The 21,265-nt window shown below is 37.6% G+C and overlaps 1 protein-coding gene across 2 annotated transcripts in view; it reads right to left on the reverse strand.

Moving 5' to 3' along the window:
• TAX1BP1 (Tax1 binding protein 1) overlaps nt 1–21,265 on the reverse strand; it is a 67,626-nt gene that overhangs the window by 38,570 nt on the left and 7,791 nt on the right. For both annotated transcript variants that reach the window (XM_050915689.1, XM_050915688.1), the window contains exons 3-5: nt 7,740–7,842; nt 4,104–4,291; nt 1,311–1,469 (exon numbers count right to left, since the gene is read on the reverse strand). In XM_050915689.1, the coding sequence (XP_050771646.1) occupies nt 1,311–1,469; nt 4,104–4,291; nt 7,740–7,842 (450 nt within the window). The remainder of the gene's footprint in view (nt 1–1,310; nt 1,470–4,103; nt 4,292–7,739; nt 7,843–21,265) is intronic.

Consider the following 21,265-nt stretch of genomic DNA (forward strand, 5'->3'; position numbering starts at 1 on the left):
TTCACAGTAAAATGTGAGAAAGTAAAGTATCAAGACATTTTTGTTCCTATACAGTCTAACTGTATCCTTGCTGGACAGTCATCAAAATCCCATTTGACAAATTGTTCTAGAACTGACAGTTTACTTTCAAACTTTTTTTTAAATGAGAACCTCACGTGACAATGAAAGGTATCTATGTAGCTCATTCAGATTTATCCACCAAGCTTATGATTCTGCAAATCCACGAAACGCATACTTTTTAAGTATTTAATTCTCATCTCATTGATTTAAGCTAGTTCTCCCATGTACTTGAAATTAAAATAATTCTTTTATAGGAAAAACCTTTTCCTAAACAAGATCTTATCCTTTCTTTTTTCCTTACCCAACATTCTAGTCCATTTCACTACAACTGTTCAAAAGTAAACTACTAAGTTTCAACAGTTTCAAATTCCCTCAACAAATTCCTATTAAAGGTGTATCACACAGAACTGTTGACATACACACACTAGTACTTAGAAATAGCCTATTAACTGCTGTCCACAGCTAAATTATATAGGCTTCATTATTTCAAATTTGTCCATGTCACCACCTCCCTCCCACATGTTTTTAATCTTCTCCTAAAAGTTTTTTTAAAAAGCAGCAGCTTCAAAATAGATTAGGTCCAACTTTTTTGTATCTTTTTTTATAATATTAGATTTCCTCCTTACCATATGTAGAATTCCAAATTACGCTTGCTTTGTTTTAGGCTAGATTTATATTTTCACTATCGATTAACACTGTAAATTGATTTTTAGGTTTGTGCTTCTTTTCCCTTTGAAAATCTTCAAACCTTTGTGAAGCCTTTTAGAGAAGTGACTAGTTACTTTTCACTCTTTATACGCCCTGGCAGTAGTATTCTCTGTTAAGTCTTGATCTTTGCTTTTAATACCAAAATGTTTTATCATTTTCAATACCCTGTGTTCTATGTAGTTATTCCTCAATGGGAGGGTTTTTTTTTTTTAAATCCTTCCTCCATTTTAAGTTAGTATAAGCAAACTTCAAGCTACCAACTACTTTCTACTATGAATTCCACAGTTAAGTGTCAAACATCTGGTAATAGTTGTCATCGATTATCTTACCAAGCCTGGTACCAAAAGCCTTAAATATTTTAACCATTTTACGACATAAAAGGAATAGTGGCAGGAGGTTAATAGGACCTGACCTATTCTAGTGTAAATGTCTATCTAACTGCTGAGGGGTTTTGATAGCTGATTTTCACACAGTTTAACTGGTTCTTGAAAAAGGAGGATTACAGACATTATGAGTCAGCTTTAATCAGTTCAACAACTAACCTTTTGCTCTGTTTGCAGTTGGTCACATCTCTGCTTTTCATGGTTAAGTTCTTTTTCCAGTCTTTCAACTTGATCTCTGAGTTGTGCCGTTTCCTTTTCCAGAACAGAAGTTACCTTTAATAGCTCTTCTTTTTCTTTTATTATTTTTTCAATTTTAAACTGTAAAAACAAAAACATTGGTTTTTGGTAGTTTTTCTCCCCTTCATCCCTATCAAATAAGTGGATAACAAACTGCTCCTGTGTCCGAGCAGAAGCACAAAATGTGCGTCCTCTGGCTAGGTTATTTTACAGTTTTCCCCTTATTCCCAAATTTCTGAAGTTTCATTGCTTTAACTGAATAGTACTGCATTACCACTAGACAGCACACTTTGCAATGTCTTGATTTATACTCAAGTTTTCCCTCCTTAAGTGAAGTGCCTTTACTGTTCCCAAGTGACAGCAACTATGGAAGAGCTAATTATGATGATGACAGCTTGGTGAAAAAATGGCTGCTGAGTGCAGAGACACACACACACGCGCGCTCTAAAGCAATCTTTGAGGAATCTCACCAAAAAAAATGAACACACACACATAGCCAAAAGTAAGGACTGGCACATGAACTGCAGCCTTTCAATACTTAAAGAGGGCTTATAAGAAAGATGGGGACAAACTTTTTAGCAGGGCCTGTTGTGATAGGACAAGGGGTAATGGTTTTAACCTAAAAGAGGGTAGATTTAGACTAGATATAAGGAAGAAATTTTTTACAATGAGGGTGGTAAAACACTGGAACAGGTTGCCCAGAGAGGTGGTAGATGCCCCATCCCTGGAGACATTCAAGGTCAGGTTGGACAGGGCTCTAAGCAACCTGATCTAGTTGAAGATGTCCGTGCTCATTGCAGGGGGGTTGGACTAGATGACCTTTAAAGGTCCCTTCCAGCCCAAACCATTCTATGAGTCTATGAACCAAGATAATCAAAAACATTTGAAAAGTTCTTTTTCTTTAATTTTAGTACTATGAGTACATATCTGAAAAGCAAAAATATCCCAGGTGTATCTCTGTACTAAGTCTCTTATCCCTAAATTTTGAAAACTGTAAGTCAAATACATGCATGTATGTGCCTAGACGCAAGCGACAAAAGCATAAAATATCTGATGGCAAGGTAAGGAAACTGTACTGAGCAATTTTCCAATAAGCAACTCATACAATCAAGTTGGCTTGTTTTTGGGGTTTTTTTTGTTTGTTTGGGGTTTGGTTGGGGGTTTTTTAAGTAGTTTTCAGCCTACAAAATATCGACAAGCAAATAGAAACATCTTGACTCTGGATGTAAGCATACAAGTCTAACCACATCCATCTAGCAAAGAACATGACACACAGAACACTGCTTTAAATAAAACAAGAGCTATTCTAATATACTTAGGCATCTGCAATTATTCAGCTTAGTTTCCAGGGCTCTTCACTTGTGCACAAATAATAGTATACTGGTTCCAGTAATTTTTTTCCTTACAGCAAGCACCATTTCACACAAAGGGTATCTTCCCCCCTCCAGTTTGTTGGAGGGTACAGCTGTGAGAGATGGGCAACTACCTACTCTCGTACAGTTTCCCAGTCTATGCCTAGTGCTAGACCATACCTGTAACCAGTTTAAAATCTTTACTCATTGTGTTGGGTTTCTGTTGCAGGGGTTTGTGTAGCAGGGGAGGGACTACAGGGGTGGCTCCTGTCAGAAGCTGCTAGAAGGTTCCCCGGCTCCAAGTTGGACCCGCCTCTGGCCAAGGCCGAGCCAATTAGCGACGATGCTAGCGTCTCTGTGAGAGCGCATTTAAGAAGGGGAAAGACTGCTGAAGAGGAGCTGCAGCAAAGAGAGGAGTGGGATGTGAAAGAAACAACCATGCAGATACCAAGGTCAGTGAAGAAGGAGAGGGAGGAGGTGCGCCAGAGCAGAGATTCCCCTGCAGCCTGTGGCAAGACGGCAGGCTGTCCCCCTGCAGCCCATGGAGGTTAGCAGTGGAACAGAGATTCCCCTGCAGCCCGTGGAGGACCCCATGCCGGAGCAGGTGGCTGGGCCCGGAGAAGGCCGTGACTCCGTGGGAAAGCCCAGGCTGGAGCAGCCCATGGAGGACTGCAGCCCATGGAAAGGACTCACATTGGAGAAGCTCGTGGAGGACTGCCTCCCATGGGAGGGAACCCACGCTGCAGCAGGGGAAGAGTGTGAGGAGTCCTCCCCCCGAGGAAGAAGGAGCGGCAGAGACAATGTGTGATGAACTGACTGCAACCCCCATTCCCACCCCCCTGCGCCACTGGGGGTGGAGGAGGTATAGGAATCAGGAGCAAAGCCAAGCCCAGGAAGAAGGGAGGCATGGGGGGAAGGTGTGTTCTTAAGATATGGTTCTATTTCTCATCATCCTACTCTGATTTGATTGGTAACAAATTAAATTGATTTCTCTTCTTTCTTCCCCAAGTCAAGTCTGGTTTTTTGCCTGTGATCATAATGGGTGAGTGATCCCTCCCTGTCCTGGTCTCGACTCACAAGCCTTTTCATTGTATTTTCCCCTCCCCATCCCACCAGGGGCGGGGGGAATGAGCGAGCAGCTGCATGGTGCTTTGTTGCCGGCTGGGCCTAAACCACGACACTCATTTAACCTGCAAATGTTCTGAACTCCAATCAAATACTGGAGAACAAGCCAGAAATATATACATTACACATACATATGTAGGTTTTTTCCTCTTGGTTTGTCCTTCAATACTTGTGAATGTATGTATATATAAAAAAAAATAAGTAAGAAGATAGTATTTTAAGAATTGTTGAATCAAACCTCAAGAAGTCCAGCTTTTGTGGTCACCACTAACATATCAGAGTTTCCTTCATCTTCCATAGTGAGCAATTCTTCAACAGGGGAAGAGGTACGAAACTGGAAAGGTGTGCTTGCTCCACGGATTTCTCCTTTATGAGTCACATAACAGAACTGGTAAAATTCTCCGTCATCATTTGGTAGATAATATCCTATCAAAATAAATTCATATTTGAAGAAACATTCTACACAAACATACAAGTCTCCATCTAGAAACAGATTATCAGATCATGTTTGACTTCAGAATTTCATGCTCATTACCTCAGTAAGGCACAGATAAATCATCAAAACAGCAGAAAGGAGAAGTCATCCTATGTAGTAACTTTTATCCCCCAACAATTTCTTCTAGCTTTTAAGACAAACGCCAAAACTGTCAGGTAATAGGTGCTATATGTACACATCACCTTACACACATTAGGTAATAGCTGCTGTTTATATATTTATGAAACAGATAGAATCATTAGCAATCACATGCCCTGAAGCTGGATCAGGACCACATTATTATGTAACTGTTGCACAATCACAGAACAAAGAGTGAGCAATTTTTTGGCCTTGCAATACCTACACAAACAAAGACAACAGAAAAAGACAGGATAACATGCAATGACAAGACATCTGCACTTTACCAGGTTCAATTTTTTGCTTTTTTTTTGTGGAGTAACCACAATTTACTTTTGCTATTTTTAAATGCCAAAGCACAGGAATGCTCTGAATGGATAACAGAAGCTGCAAGCATGGAGGGGGCGGGGGTGGGGGCAGACTTTAACAAAAAGCTTATTTTTTTAAATGGAAAAAAATTTCTTCTAGACTTTGCAAGGTAAGAATAAATCATCTTTCTTGTAGCTATGTAATACTGCATGCTGCTGGTAAATTATTTCAGAAGAATTTCTGTGTGACTATTCAACTGAACTGTTGCCCACTAAAGCTTCAACATCAAGCCTTTTTCATCACCTGGATTCACATGGTAATATTTGTGGATATTAAACAATCACTTCCAGAACTAATGAGATTTTTACCTTTATTAATAAATGCAAGAAACCATGCCTTATCCAGTTTAATGGTAAGAAAACCAGTTGGTTTTATTCAGAACACTTCATCATCAGATACCCTAGCCAGCCTGGGTATGATACTAGCATAATAAATCCTCACCCAATGTTCAATCCAGCAGGTGATGTCACCCATTTCTGTTCATATTTCATCACAATTCAGTCTGCCCCCTTTCTAACTTTATCATTAATTTCTATTCACCAACTTTTATTCCAGACTCCTGGAAGACTTTTCCCAGTACTCTTAGCTACTTCTACAAATGGTAAAACATTACATGTGCTATACGGACAGCACTTGTGTCAAGCACTTCATGTTTCCATTAGTCTTGTACTTTATTCAGGGAATAGCATCTTAATCTCAAAACCTCAGGATTCTGTGCTTTTGGACCTGACTACACTTTCCTATGTAGCACTGTAGTTCAGTTTACCTGATTTAAGGCTTAAGTAAGGTGACACTATGCAGAAACGAATTCAGAACAATCTACTTCGCAGCTCCAGCAAGTTTTAATATTGGTTCAGACAAATTGATTTTAAAACTACTTAAAGTCTTTTTTTCTTGTATCTAACATGTACTAGAGAGAACAGATTCCTGATTATTTTCTTCCTGCACACCTACTTGATCATAAAAAAAAAAATATTTAAGGCATGCTGCACAACATTTACTGTTTATCTCAGTTAATTAAGCTCCTGTAAGCTCTACTGATCTCATCTCAGCAGCACTAAAATATCTTGCCAAACACAACTGGGAGACTGTCTGAACGGAGATTAAATCTGGCAGCTCTATAAAAGGGGAGGACTGTCAGCATGGAATGTAACAGATGGGACAGAGTTACCTGGTCTCTTAATGTGTGGTAAAACTAAGTACAAAGGACTGATAATGGCATGTAGAGTCCTAGGTTTCTAGGTCACTTTTAGTTTCAGTACAACCCAATTTCATTCATTCAGTGAATTCTGGTACCTGTAAAAGAAACTAATGACTTCCTTCCAGTTCCTATAGACCACACATACTTTTCACAGATTTCAAGGTTATAAAATTGTCAGATCACGTGGATATGCTCACCATCGAAAGTACCAGAAAAATGACTTGGCATAAGAGAAAGAACAGTGAACTCATCCAAGCTATTACTATTTGCAGCTACTATTTGCAGCTTTAACAAGACAACAGGCTAACACAGTAGTCATTTCAGGACTTCAATTATTGGTTTTTCTGTACATTTTAAGCAATAAACACACACACAAAGACTAAAGCCCACTCTGGGAAATAAAAAAGAACATAAGATGGTATGTAAAATTCTGTTAGTAAGCAGAAAAGCATTAAACAAGTTTAATGGAGGTGCTCTTTTTACATGTAACTTTGAATGTGTGTGGATTTTTGACATTCATAATGTCCTGTGGCAAGAAGTTCTGCACATTGTGTTATACAAGTATCATCTCTATCTCCATTTTGAACCTGTCACTTGGTAGCTTACATTGATGGCTTCTACTTCTTTAAATATGAACAATGGATAATCCACCCATGCCATGGGTAGCTGATTTTAAAGACATCAGTCACTTCCTATTATTTCCCTTTCCCAGGCTGAAAAACCTGGCAGAAGGAAGTTCTGAAGGTCACCTAGTCCAACTTCCCACTCAAGACACTGTTGTCAGCACCAGTCTGAGACTACCGTGGCTGTGTCTAAGCAACTGTGTGGAATTCCCATCCTTCCAAACCAGGGATACCTGTTCAAGTGCTGCACTACTCCCTCCTGGTAGAAAAGTTCTTCCTAATGTCAGCCGTAAACCTCCCAGGCCACAATCCATGGCCACTGTCCCTTTTTATATTTAATGAGAAGGGCATGGCTCTCATCTTTGTAACTCCACACCTTTATACAGAAGCTGTTTCTTAATTTTGATCTTCCTTGTTATTCTTTGTTCATTTGTTCTACTAGATCTTTTTCGAGATTGCGAAGGGGAGGGAGAGGATCTGATCTCCATACAGTGTTGAAAATGCAGTTATACTATAGATTTATACAGTGGTATAACATCTTCTGTTTTGTTCTTTATTCTTTTCTTAAAAACTTGAGTCATTTTCACCAATTCCTCACTGTCAGAAGGTCCTCTGCAACTCTGACTACTCTGAACCTTCACCAAGCCACATTATTTATTCTTTGACAAGAATCACTTTACATTGAGAATGATGTTTAAAGTCCAGAGACTAAAGACAATGTAAAGACACAATGCGTTAAGAGATGCCAAGATTAAAAAACCCTGCTGATGATTAAACAAAGTCACTTTCTGTATTTTAATCATTTCCAGCAGAGCTTCTCTTTCTATCAGTCATGAATATTATCCATTACTACCTAAAAACATGCTAAGTCACATACTTCCCCTTACAATTTCCTTGACATCTAAAATAAGACTAAACTTCACACAGTGAAGCGTGGAAAATTCTTCTCCAATTTATGTTTGTAAAAGTCTGGAACTGTTATACAACCCTCAGCATTGTAATGAACAGGTAAGTATTTAAAAAGCTGTGTAGGCTGGAAAACACAGGTAGATACTGCTTTATATTCACCTTGAAAAGTCAGCACACAGTTAACAGTTGATCCTTCCACATAATTTTCTGGCATGGGTGACCAAAGAAACGTATAATAATCTCTTGCAGTACTCCAACCAACCTAAAATAAAATAAGCCACAACAAAAAAAAAGAAAGAGAAAACATTAAGCAGAAGAATTTGTTGTACACAGTTAAGATATCATGGTCTGGCCTTTACAACATACTGTAATATGCATATTTCTGCTTCAACATGCAATAAAAAGATACTTAACAATGTTTACAAATCAGGAATATTTTAACAAGCATGTCAAAGATTTAGCATGAATTTTATTAAGCTTGTTACCTAAGGCAATAAATGGGTCTAAGGCAATAAAAGGGTCTATATAAATTAAAACACCAGACAGTTTTCACTATACATTAAACTACTATTTGGTACATTATTTTTTTTCTATAAAGATACACATTACTATATTAAAAATACAAAAATATTAATTCTGAAGTTTATAGTAAGATTTTCTTAGTAAGTTCTGCCATTGCCAACTACTTTGTGTCCACAATGCAACAGATTCATCAGAAAACAAAAAGGAGGAAAGAAAAAATAGTGCTCTCTCCTACTGAAAAGGCCAAATTTGACAGGGCTAAACTAGCACTTTTTGGAAAACTTCTGCAATATTAAAGACCAGCATTTGACTGGAATGCTAATTCTCCCATACATACACGCTATGCCTGCGGGGAAAAAAAAAATTTGCACGAAAACCTAAGTCAGCTAAGTTGGTGCAGTATTCCCACTAACTTCAATAAATATCTGCTTTCAGACTTTTCGTAAGAGTGCAGTTCTGGACAGTAAGAAATGCTATTCTCTGAAGAAACATATTCCAACAAGCTTGAAATACACACATCTAAACCTGAAACCCAAAGCAACTACTGTAAAGCAATGGATATTAATAATAGCATAAGGGTAAAGGAAAAGAAATATATCTGTTTTATTCCACTGATTAAAAAAACAAACCAAAAACCTTGTCAAAAGCTAGGTGTACTATGATTTATCAGCAACTGGGTATACTGTCTTGGAAGAGTTAAGAAGAGGAAAGGTGACAAATTGTTTACCAATTTTTATCAGTTAAGACAGCATTTATTTCAAGAGGAAGAAGAAGAAAAAAAAAAACACAAAAAACCCAACAACCAAAAAAGATGAAGTTACCAATCATGATTTCTATTACTTTAATAGACAAGACTTCCAAACTTCAAGTTTATACCAAATCCTCCTTTATAAAGTATACATTGCAATAGTGTATTTTAAAAGCATTAAAAACTGGTTTTTTTAAGGAGTTGTCAGCTTTAGAAAAAAGAAAACAGATGTTTAGATAGGCAAAGAGAACAGCAGAATTGAAATTCAATAGCAATTATATATGTATATAGGCATATATTTCACATATGGCTAATAACTAGCTTTAGTAAAAAAAATTCTGAATAGATTGTTCCATAGATGTCCATTACACTTCTTCACTTTGTATTAAAAAGTGTGGGAAAAGTTAATGTTTGGAAAAAAAGAACTGGTCTGAGATAACCAGGCCTTTTTTATATTCTTAAAAAACAAGGATGAATGACAGCAAAACCAGATGAAATTTTAATTTTGCTAACTACAGGCATTTCTCTAAGGCAGCAGTCATTAGAGAGAAGCAGTGCAGACTCTTGATGCATCCACTAGAATGGAATCACCTACTACATATTAAGCCTACTCTTAGCCAAAATTTTGAAGACTTCTATGGTATCTCCTATCAAGGAGCTTTTAAAGATGTCAACAAAATGAGACTTCCCCAGGGTTGTTATTCCCACACTCTTAAATATCTCAGAAATAACAAGGAAAGCTCTTCTAGTAACTTGAAGGGGGGATGAAAGGAATTTTTCCTCGATAAAAGTTCACAGGAAAGACATTTTGCAAATTTTCACATTAGCCATGTCTTCAAATCCAACTCAGATGTTAATACCCCTTTTTTGCTGAACCTGCTTTTACCTCAGAAAAGGGAAGCATACACCCTTACTTGCTGCCCTAAAATAAAGCAAGCAGATAGCTTTTTAAATGTAGTTCTCAATGAGTGAAAAGTCCCCATCTTGTTCTTTTTAATTTCAAAAGGAAAACTGAGTTATATCCAGAACAAATACTGTATCAAACTGAAGTGAACTGAGCAGTGCTTACACAGAGTCAAGGCCTTTTCTGCTTCTCACACCACCCCACCAGCGAGGAGGCTGGGGGTGCACAAGAAGGTGGGAGGGGACACAGCCAGGACAGCTGACCCCAACTGACCAAAGGGATATTCCATACCGTATGACATCATGCTCAGCATATAAAGCTGGGGGAAGAAGGAGGAAGGGGGGACGTTTAGAGTGATGGTGTTTGTCTTCCCAAGTAACTGTTCCGCATGATGGAGCCCTGCTTTCCTGGAGATGGCTGAACACCTGCCTGCCGATGGGAAGTGGTGAATGAATTCCTTGTTTTGCTTTGCTTCCGTGCGTGGCTTTTGTTTTACCTATTAAACTGTCTTTATCTCAACCCACGAGTTTTCTCACTTTTACTCTTCTGATTCTGTCCCCCATCCCACCAGCATGGAGTGAGCAAGCGGCTGTGTGGTGCTTGGTTGCTGGCTGGGGTTAAACCACAACAAAAACATAGAGAGAAGGAAGAAAATCCAGTGAATATGAAAACAAAAATGGTCCCTCTAGGAGATCAACTCAACTTCTGATTCAATTTTTCTGTGGGATTGTAATGTTTTTTATTTTTTTTTTTAGATATCACATGTTGATTTGTAGATTTAATAATCTATTCTGAAACCAAGAGCTATTCTTATGAATACTTTACCTGTAACAGTAATCCACGTAGGGATTTTTTTTTAAGGTCATTTAAAACTTTAGTCATACCGATACAAACAAAAAGAGTAATTATGTAGAGAACAAATAACTCTCCTGGCTTGTTTCTCAGCAGGCGCCATATTTTCAAGTGCAACTCTAATCTGTGGGCTACCGGTAAAGAGAGAACTGTGACACATCAAGAGCTAGTGGGCGATACCCTGGGAAGTTTACCCCACACGTATTTTCTCCAGCAATTCCCCCTATTTCCTGTCACTCATCATCTGCTTCCCCTGCCAAAGCTCCCATTCTTACACTGTTATGACCCTGAGAATCCATTTATTTCTTAATGGGGTACATGCAAGTTATCAGCAGGTGTGGACTACCCAACGGCTCTTTTCACTGCACAGGATTTCAGAAGATGACAGTCTTCCCTGCTACAGGTTGCACATGTCAAAACATGACAATGCAGAGAAGGAAATATGAACAAATCTCATCATCCTTGCAGTTGCATACATTTAAAAAGGGGAAGTTTATGTATTCTGCAGCAAAGCAAGTTAACTTAGCAACATTATTCAACATCTTTCCTACTTAACAATGATTATCATTATCTTCCATAGGATTATTTCTTAGATGACAGAAACAAGGATCAAAACCAAAGTAATGATATGCTGAGAAGAAAATAAAGACAAAATTAAGTAATGGATATTTTAGGTCTAGGATTTAGATCTTTAAAAAAAAAAATCTATCATCAGGTTTTAATGAAACCTTTATTTTAGTACTTTATATATCTTTTGACAATATTCTCTTTAATAAGCCTAGTATGAAGTACACAGTGGTTCAGTGTCATGGTTTAACCCCAGCCAGCAACTAAGCACCACACAGCTGCTTCCCCCTCCCAGTGGGGTGGGGAGGAGGGAAAAAAAGGTAAAACTCGTGAGTTAAGAACAGTTTAATAAGTAAAATAAAATACTAAGAATAATAATAATATCATAATAATAATAGTAATGAAAAGGAATATAACAAAAAAAAAGAAATAAAACCCAAGAAAAGACAAGTGATGCACAATGCAATTGCTCACCACCCGTTGACCGATGCCCCAGCAGCGATCCGCCCCTCACGGCCAACTCCCCCCGGTTTATATACTGAGCATGACATTCTATGGTATGGAATATCCCTTTGGCTAGTTTGGGTCAGCTGTCCTGGCTATGCTCCCTCCCAGCTTCTCGTACACCTGCTTACAGGAAACTGTAAAATCCTTAACTTAAGATAAGCACTAGTTAGCAACAATTAAAACATCAGTGTGTTATCAACATTATTCTCACACTAAATCCAAAACACAGCACTGTAACAGCTACTAAGAAGAGAGTTAACTCTATCCCAGCCGAAACCATGACATTCAGAAATACCAAATACTCCCACACAGTCATAACCTTCTCTATGGCAACAGATTATACTATCACAGATATTAGACTATAAACACACATTGGATGGCTCAGCAATTATCTAAATGTGACCTTTGACAAAGAGACTTCTTTCAGCTCAGGAGGAAAACCAATAGTTGCCTAAAAACAGGGTTAAAAATATATTAAAAAATTTTAAGATTGCTTAAGGGAAAGGAAATAAAAATTGAGATAAACGAAAACTAGTGGCAAAAGCTACAGAGGAAATCAACAAAAAGTGAAAATGATGATGAGGAAGATGGGAATACTTGTCAACAGCCCCACAGTGATTTTATATGCAAAACACTGTAGCTGTGGAAGCAAAACAAACAGCATCCTCATCATCATCAGGCATATTAGCTTGGGAAAAAGATTTTCATTTTAATGAAAGGAATCAGAAAAGCTAGACTGTTTCTCTGACTGCTGATCAAAGCAACAAAACTTATTACAATTAATATAGTCTATCTTCCAGGTTAGTCTCCGGAGGGGGAGAAGAGTCCGGATCCCCCACAAGAACCTGTTTGTTGTGAAGACCTTACCTGGACTACACTGACAGGAGAAAAACTGCTATTTAAGGCAAATGCTCATGTAAGATGTTTTTGTTGTCTCTTTTGTTTTCTTTGTTGTTGTTTTTTTTTTTTTAATTAAAAAAGACCATTACAGCAGTTGGCCCACACAATTCTTCTTGGGACATACTGAAAAAGGGCAAGTTGAAGCTTTTCTCATAAACATAAGAATTTGTGCATCTTCCTGGTAATAGTGCAGGATTCAAGAAATCAGATTATTCAACAGGTAGGTGTTGTTAAATACAGTTAGCATGGGATAAGTAATATCAATCAGTAGTGTACACTGGAGAAAAACTGAGAGAACATTTTAAAAAATAAATGTGTTTACTTATTGCATATGCAGTTTTAAGAAACTGCATATTGCAGTTACTTAAATGCCACTTTCTGTGAAAGCTATAGAATTTGGAGGTAGCGATACCCGAGCACAGACTAAAAAGAGTTCCCTGGCCAGCATATTCCTTAATTTCGTACTTTGAAAACTCAAAGGTAAGTTTTGTTAAGTTAAAAGCAGATAAATTAATCCTACTTTTTCATTTTCAGAAATATTTTCTCCATAGAACGATGTTCAAATAGCAGATAAAGGTTATCCTGCCACCTCGCAAAACCTTTTGCAGCTGACGCTCCAATTCTTGGGGTGATGTGGCTCCTCTGACCTCACTGTACTTGCACTGAAGCAGCAGGAACACAGAATCTACTCTGTGAAAAAAATCCAATCCTAAATCTATTTTGATTATGCATATCTCCGAGCTTATCTATGCAGGAGTCTCCAGGAAAATTGCAGAACAGTAACAAAGTAGAAGAAAAATTTCAAACGCAGACTTTATGTTAGAACTGGAAATTACTCTAACAAGTAGCAGAGAAATTCTCAAATATTTGAGAAGCCCTCAGCATGAAAACAGAAAGAAGCAGGGCTGCTTCTTTAGTTTGTGTCCAGACTCTCTCTAGTACTCTACTGGAACATGAATGCATGTTAAAAAGTAAATGCATATGCTATTTATATACTATTTAAATGCTCCATAGAACTTCCATCACAAATTTGTGTCTATTAGTCTTTCCTTTTTCACATCATTCAAATTCTAGTTGACTCAAAGTTTAAAAAAAACCAAACAAAACCCTAACAATTTTACACCAATGTAGAAAATTGAAGTGGTTAAGTACTTAATTTACTAGCATCTTGCAGCATTATTTCTATTCAAAAAAACAAAAAGATGGAAGAATAACAATATTGGCACAACACATCAGAAAACAAGGGCAAAGTGCAAAGTCTTTTACTGTTATCAGAGAAAAATCTTCAGGCCTGTAAGAACAGGAGTTTGCTCATTTCAATCACCAAAACAGGTGATATGACTAACAGTGAGCACATGTATTCATGAAAACATTACAGAAAACATACAAATGCTTGTAAGAAAGATTCGCAAATTTCACTGCTGTATTTGAACTTCAATAACAATGAAAAAGAACATTGAGAAAAATTATATCCATTATAAAAATATTTGAAATCAAGTCTTCAATTACAGTTTCATTTTTTGTTTCCTTCATTTACTGACCAAGTTCTAAAAATTTATGATCTAACTACTCAAGTTGCAAGCATATTTATTTACATTAATAATTAGAACTTAAAAGCTGTAAAAAAAAATGGAAATGAGGGGAAAGATGTGGAAATTCACACTTAATTCCTGTTTAGGCCTCATGTGAAGCTACAGTCCTATTTTGCAATAAAGAATATATTCTGATGTACTAAAATGTGAAACCAAAGTTAAAAAAAAACCCCACACACACACCTCTCATTAGAATGCTAACACAAAATGGCATACAAAGAACCCAGATAAAAATACTTTTATAATACGCTTTTTCATTTTTAGTTGATACTGTTAACTGGAAGAGCATTTGACTCAAGATTTTAAAAAAGTACTAAAAATTTAGAATAAGACTTTTAAAATGAAAGCAACTCAAGTGAAACAGTATCTCAATTAAAACAGCTACAGACTTTGTTGTTGTACAAAAACCTCAGCTGGAACTCCTTTAATGAAAATAACTTCACATACCAGTTGGGGGCGGGGGGGGGTGGGGAGGGGAGAAAAGAAAAAACCCACAACACAGCAAACAAAAAGTATTGTCAATTAGTAAAATAAAACCAAGTTCCAATCAAAGTGCTAGAGCTGAAACAAATGCACATTAGCACTTTCTTACCATCAGAAATCTTAAATAAATGAGAAATTTCAATGGGACACACTGTGAAACTTTCTGTGAGCCAGGAGGAGTACAAGAGGCACCGTTTACTAGTCTAACCTAGCATGGGTAATGGCAGACACTACAATATCCACATTCAAGCACACAAACATTACAAATGTCCTGGTTTCAGCTGGAATAAAGTTAATTTTCTTCTTAGTAGCTGGTATACTGCTGTGTTTTGGATTTAGGATGAGAATAATGTTGATAACACACTGATGTTTTAGTTGTTGCTAAGCAGTATTTATACTAAGTCAAGGACTTTTCAGCTTTTCATACTGCCCTGCCAGCAGCAGCTGGGAGTGCACAAGAAACTGGGAGGGGACACAGCAAGGACAGCTGACCCAAACGAGCCAAAGGGGTATTCCATACCATACAACGTCATGCCCAGTATATAAACTGGGGGGAGTTGACCAGGGGGCACCGCGGCTCGAGGATTGGCTGGGCAATTGTATTGTGCATCACTTGTTTTGTATATTCTCTTATTATTATTTTCCCTTCCTTTTCCATCCTATTAAACTGTCTTTGTCTCAATCCACAAGTTTTACTTTTTTTCCCCCCGATTCTCTCCCCCATCCCACTGGGGGGGCAGAGAGCGAGCGAGCGGCTGCATGGTGCTTACCTGCCTGCTGGGGTTAAACCATGACACAAATTACACAAGAATTCCATCACAAAACCTGCTGAAGTTCAGAGGAGGAAAAAGGAGAATGACCTGTCAAACTACACACAAGACTTGTGACTCTGAACTCAAGTTTATCATCTGATGCGTTGACTGGCTGTCCTGATAGCATTACTTTTTAAGGAATTCATTGAAAACTCTGAAAACATTTTGCTCAGAGTTAAAAACTCAAAAAATATTAACATCCTTATTTCTTAGACAAAAGAGCACGTAAGACTTAGATGATGCAACTTCCCTAAACCAACAGAAAAAAAAAAAATCCACATTATGATCAGAATTAGAAATAAAGTCTCTGCTAACCTGTTATTCAACATTCTTCTATCTTCTCCATCTCTCCACATTTAATTCTCACAAACTCCAATCAGAAATCCATTTTTAAATTAGATAGCTGTGCATAAATTCCAACACTCTTGCTTTCCAGATGTTAATCAACAGATTAATAATCCAGAAACCAAATCCTACTTTCATCTTTTCAACCCATGTTTTTAAACCAAAAACATGATTAAACATCATGTCTCCTACAAAAAATGTCATATCCAGATTATGTTATTATGTACAAACAATGTGTTAAACAAATTTATTATTCACTTTATTTAATTCTCCCTCCACAAAATGGAAAGCTTTAATGGGCCACTACAGAGTAATCCATTCACTATATTCCTATTTCTTACTTTTGAGCAAAAAGGCTTACTTCAATTTAGGACATCATAAACTACTTTTTAGTCATCTAAACTTTGTAGTCACAGTGGAAACGTTGAAGTCTGGTAAAGGTTAAGATGTCTAACACCAAGTTCTTTGCAATTTGGCTGGGCAAGTAGGGACAACTCAACTGTCCGCAATACTCATACCAGACAGGTTTTCCTTCTACTAATAAATAGGCATGTAGTCATCATGAAAGTTCTTTCTTCTTCTGTGTTGCCCCACACACACATGCCCCTTGCTTACTGAAATGCCACACAGTGCGATTAGCTTCCCCATATTTACATTTCGCTCACAGCACATTTCCACAGAACAGCTAGAAGAAAATTAGCTGACTAGAAAAATAAATGGGGGGGATAGGGGAGGAGCACAATTCGTGTGCCTGTCTGTATGCCAATAATGAGTTATCAAATATATTACTGAGCAAAAATAATAATCATTTTATTTTGCTGTATCTCCTTTAACTCTCATCTGATTCACCTTACAAGGAATGTAAGCTTTCCTAAGAAGAAAGCTCTGCCTTACAACCGCACAGTGCAGTGTAAAAATTATTTCAAACTTAATTTTTAATTTCCTGAGTTTCAGATGAACGTGGAAAACAAACACTTTTCTGTTTTTCCACTTTGTTTAATTTCTTTCCTTTTATAATGCCTTGGTAAAGTCAGTCAACTCAATCTTGAGAGAGAGTGCTTTAAAGAAACACCACTGTAAGGGAACCTCGCTTGGCATTTTCTTCCCTGGCCTCAGAAAGCTGTTACGCAACTGGAAAAACAGCAGCGTTCATTCTGCTGCATTAAGAGTGTCTTACCTATCTATACAACACATGTACTAACATCAGCAGACCAAAGCAGCAAATGCAGGAAACACTTGTTTAGCTGAACCAACTTTGGCATAACCAATGAGCCTTTACTGTAAATACCTAATATGACCCAATTTAAAAAAAAAAAAAAAAGCCACAACACAACCCAAACTACAAAACTCCTCAGAGTAAAAACTATGCCCTTTTTGTAATTCAGAAGGTAAATTACATAGTTTAGAAAGTAATTTCACAAAGTACCCTAAGTACTGCAAGAAGACAATAAACTACCTCCAAAAGAAGCAAAATTACAGACAGTAGATAAGGCTTTGGACATACGTTATACAGTATAATTATTACTGACAACAGTAAGTCAGTAGTCTTTACATATTTCACATGGTAAGAAACAGTTATTTTGACCCAAAACACAGGTCTCTAAGCAAAATGCAATTGGGCCCAGTACCCTAGGAAATGATTTCTCCACAGCAGGCTTGGTTTGTGCCATAATGCCAAGTTCAAGTAACATTACTTGAACATCACAGTAGTGCTACTGTAGCCTATAACAGCCTCCAACCGGCAGCTACAGGTAACAAGTTCTTCTAAGCCAATTAACAGATGGAAAAATTAAAACATCTAGGGGCAGTGAAGCTCATACTGGGCAAAATTACTGATCGTTTACTGTTAACACTGACATGCCACTGATACAACATACTTCTGAACACATGCATCATCATCATCAAATGATGATATCTAGATGCCAATTCTGAAAGAATCAAACTGTACAAAAAAATTCAGAACACGGACGTGAGGAAAAATACTTATTAAAGTATTAAGTACACTTTAGTAACATTAACACATAGACATTTCAAAATAAGTAAACAATGAAGTCAAAGCTACAACCTTGGTTTTTTTAGTATGTCTGTGATCACCTTATACCACATGCAACTTTGACTTACCTCAGTCCAAGCCATTTAAGACTTCACTTCAGACATGACCTCACTACTCACACTGAGATAAAAATTTGTTATACAGTAGGAGCCCTAAAGCTGAAACATTTTGGGGTAGAAGACGGCTGCAAGGTTCTCTGGACTCTTTATGAAAGGCTGTAATCTTAAAGTGTTCTCTCATGCCCAGACCTGAAGAAAGTCCATCTCTGCTGAATGTTATGAACACGTACAGGCAATCTTTTAAACTTGGGCTATTGAGAACATATGGTATTTGTTGCAATCAAGGTACTACCAGGATCCTAACCTATCATCTCTCGTTGGTTATATTTCTACCTCACAGTTCAGAGGAATGTCAAAATGACATTGACAGAGTGCCTAGACCATAGGATCAACTTTCTCTCTTATTAGGTATAAATCAAAATAAATATAGAACCAATATGAACTCTCTAAAAGAAAACCCGTTACATATGTAAATGACTGTCCAAGGAAATGTTATGACAGATCAAAGAGTAACAAAGTTACTGTTTACTTTGAGATAAGCACGAGAATGTATTAAAAAAGGGTGGGTGGGGTTTAACTGAAATACTCATTTACTATCACATTTCATGAGTACTATAAATTAGCACAATCTTTTACTTCAAAATTGTTACCAGCTACTGACTACTTTGTTACACCAATTCTGTCTCTGACCACACAAACCTACCATAGCAAGTATTTTTAGAAAATTAATGACACTTGGAATTAAACGTCAAAATTTCTTGTCAAAGGAAACACCACGTAAACTCAGATTATCCTTCTCTTCATCTAGTATAGAAACAGCGAACAATGCTGCCATGGACTTTTTTTTTTTTTTTTTTTTAAAGAAAAATATTATCTCAGTTATTTACAACACATCTTTCCAAAGAAGGTAAATCAGAAACCAACACCACCACTCTAATTCGTGGATATAGCAATTCTCAAAACATTCTGAATTCCAATAATTCTACTCCCGACTATTTTAACAACAGGACATACTGTCCACTACACATTCCCCTATCTATCATGCCCTGCTGTGCAGTGATGATTCCATGCCAGAAAACTGTATTTCTATATGCATGTGGTCAATAACACATCCACCTGTTGCATTATACTTCATAACGTGATCTGTATATATGGAAGTAATTGATATCTTAAAAAAGAAAAAAAAAAAAATCAATCTACAACAAAATCAGGACATTGAAATGACTCGCACAAGCTGTACTGTTATTTGCAGTCCAAAGGAGACTATATAACCCAGAGTACTATACAAAAACCTATCTATATTGTCTTGATAAAACACAACCACCAAGCTATTTCTCAGGTATCCACCAAATCCACTATTAAATTCTGTTACAGAACTTTTTGACCACAGACAAGTTAATTCTGAGATTTGCTATAAATCAGTACATTGAGAAGACAGAAATTAAGTTGCATGTAAGTACAGGTACTGCACTGATACACAAACAGTAGCTCAGGTGTGACCTCCTAAATACTGAGTACTCTCTCAGAGCAAGCAGGCACTTAGAATCATAGAATAGTTTGGGTTGGAAGGGACCTTAAAGATCATCTAGTTCCAACCCCCCTGTCATGGGCCGGGACACCTTCCACTAGACCAGGTTGCTCAAAGCCCCATCCAACCTGGCCTTGAACACTTCCAGGGATGGGGCATCCACTACTTCTCTGGGCAACCTGTTCCAGTGCCTCACCACCCTTATAGTGAAGAACTTCTTCCTTACATCTAATCCAAATCTACCCTCTTTCAGTTTAAAGCCATTACCCCTTGTCCTATTACTACATGCCCTTGTAAAAAGTCTCTCTCCGGCTTTCTTGTAGGGCCCCCTTTAGGTACTGGAAGGCTGCTATAAGGTCTCCCCAGAGCCTTCTCTTCTCCACGCTGAACGACCCCAACTCTCTCAGCCTGTCTTCATAGAAGTGCTCCAGCCCTCTGATCGTCTTCGTGGCCCTCCTCTAGACTTGCTCCAACAGGTCCATGTCCTTCTTATGTTGGGGGCCTTCCTATGTTTTAGGTTTGAACACACCTCTTGTAGTCAAGTAAGTTACTAAGATCTTCCCAATCCTGGTTATTCAGTTTTTCCATGTGTTAAGCTATGAGAACATCAGATCACCACTTTTAAGTTGTGGATATTAAAAATGTGGACATTAAGAAGTAAAAGATTTCCTTTTCTTCTCTAGGGGTACATTGAGGCAGTCAATACCAAAGCATGTCTATAACTTAAGTCAACATCCCAGAAGAATGGTAATGTAGATCACTTAGAAAAATATACCAACTAGAACTGAGGAACAGAAAAGTTTTGATGGAATCGTTAATTAATGACACAGCAAGACCAAAGCCATTAGCTTAACATATGTAAGATTACCTGCTGATATCGCAGGTCTTCCCAGCATGCTGGCCTCAGCAAAATTAAATCTTCAGAAACCCAGAAAGTATTACGATATACCCCACAAACACTCACACCTTTAACGCAACTCTCTTGAAGCAATATCTTTATTATGCCCATAACATTCTTTCCTTGTGCCTTTGAGACGTATAGTAAACCTGCCTCCCTCGTACACTGAACATCTGTCAGTCCTATTTGCACACATATGCCCTAGACAGAGGGGTAAGCACTGCTTCCTAAAAGCCACGCAGGTTTTTCAAACACTTCCACAAATCTGGACATGATGCATTAATAATGCAAAAAAAAAAAAAATCACATGGCCATACAATTATTTCACTTTATTGCGAAATAAAGTCACAAGATGTAGACTTCCCCATCCAGAGATTAGGACTACCTACCAGAAAGTCCATTTTTGCAACCAGATGTAGCACCCATATCAATTATTTTTCCTCATTTCAAAGGTTTACATGGGGATTACTGTAAGGGCCTCTCCAGATTTTGATTAACAAGAGATAAGCAGAGAAGAATAAAGAGGGGATACTGGTCTTGGATCATTCTGGGAGTACAGATCTCCTATAAAATCGATCAAGAATGATAAGCCTTCTCCCCTTTGCCTCTACACTAGGAATCATCAGGTTCTTCTGCACAGAAACCCTCACTAGAGGGAAAGCTGATCCCAAATTCTAGTTCCCATAAAACTGCGTGAAGAGGGACTCAGGCTCAGGAAGTCCATGCCAAGTACTAGACTGTAAAACTTATCTGTACAACTGCCCTTTTTTTTTTGTCTCTTGGTAACAAGTAAGGACATAACTAATCAAGATCTTTTGGCACTTGATTACAGGTGACCCTCCAGAATGTCACAAAAGCAAAAAGAAATAGCAGTAATGAAAGACAACCGATTTGAAGACTGAGTCAAAACCTGAT

The sequence above is a fragment of the Gymnogyps californianus genome, chromosome 2 (assembly GCF_018139145.2).
Source record: "Gymnogyps californianus isolate 813 chromosome 2, ASM1813914v2, whole genome shotgun sequence".
NCBI classification, from domain to species: domain Eukaryota; kingdom Metazoa; phylum Chordata; class Aves; order Accipitriformes; family Cathartidae; genus Gymnogyps; species Gymnogyps californianus.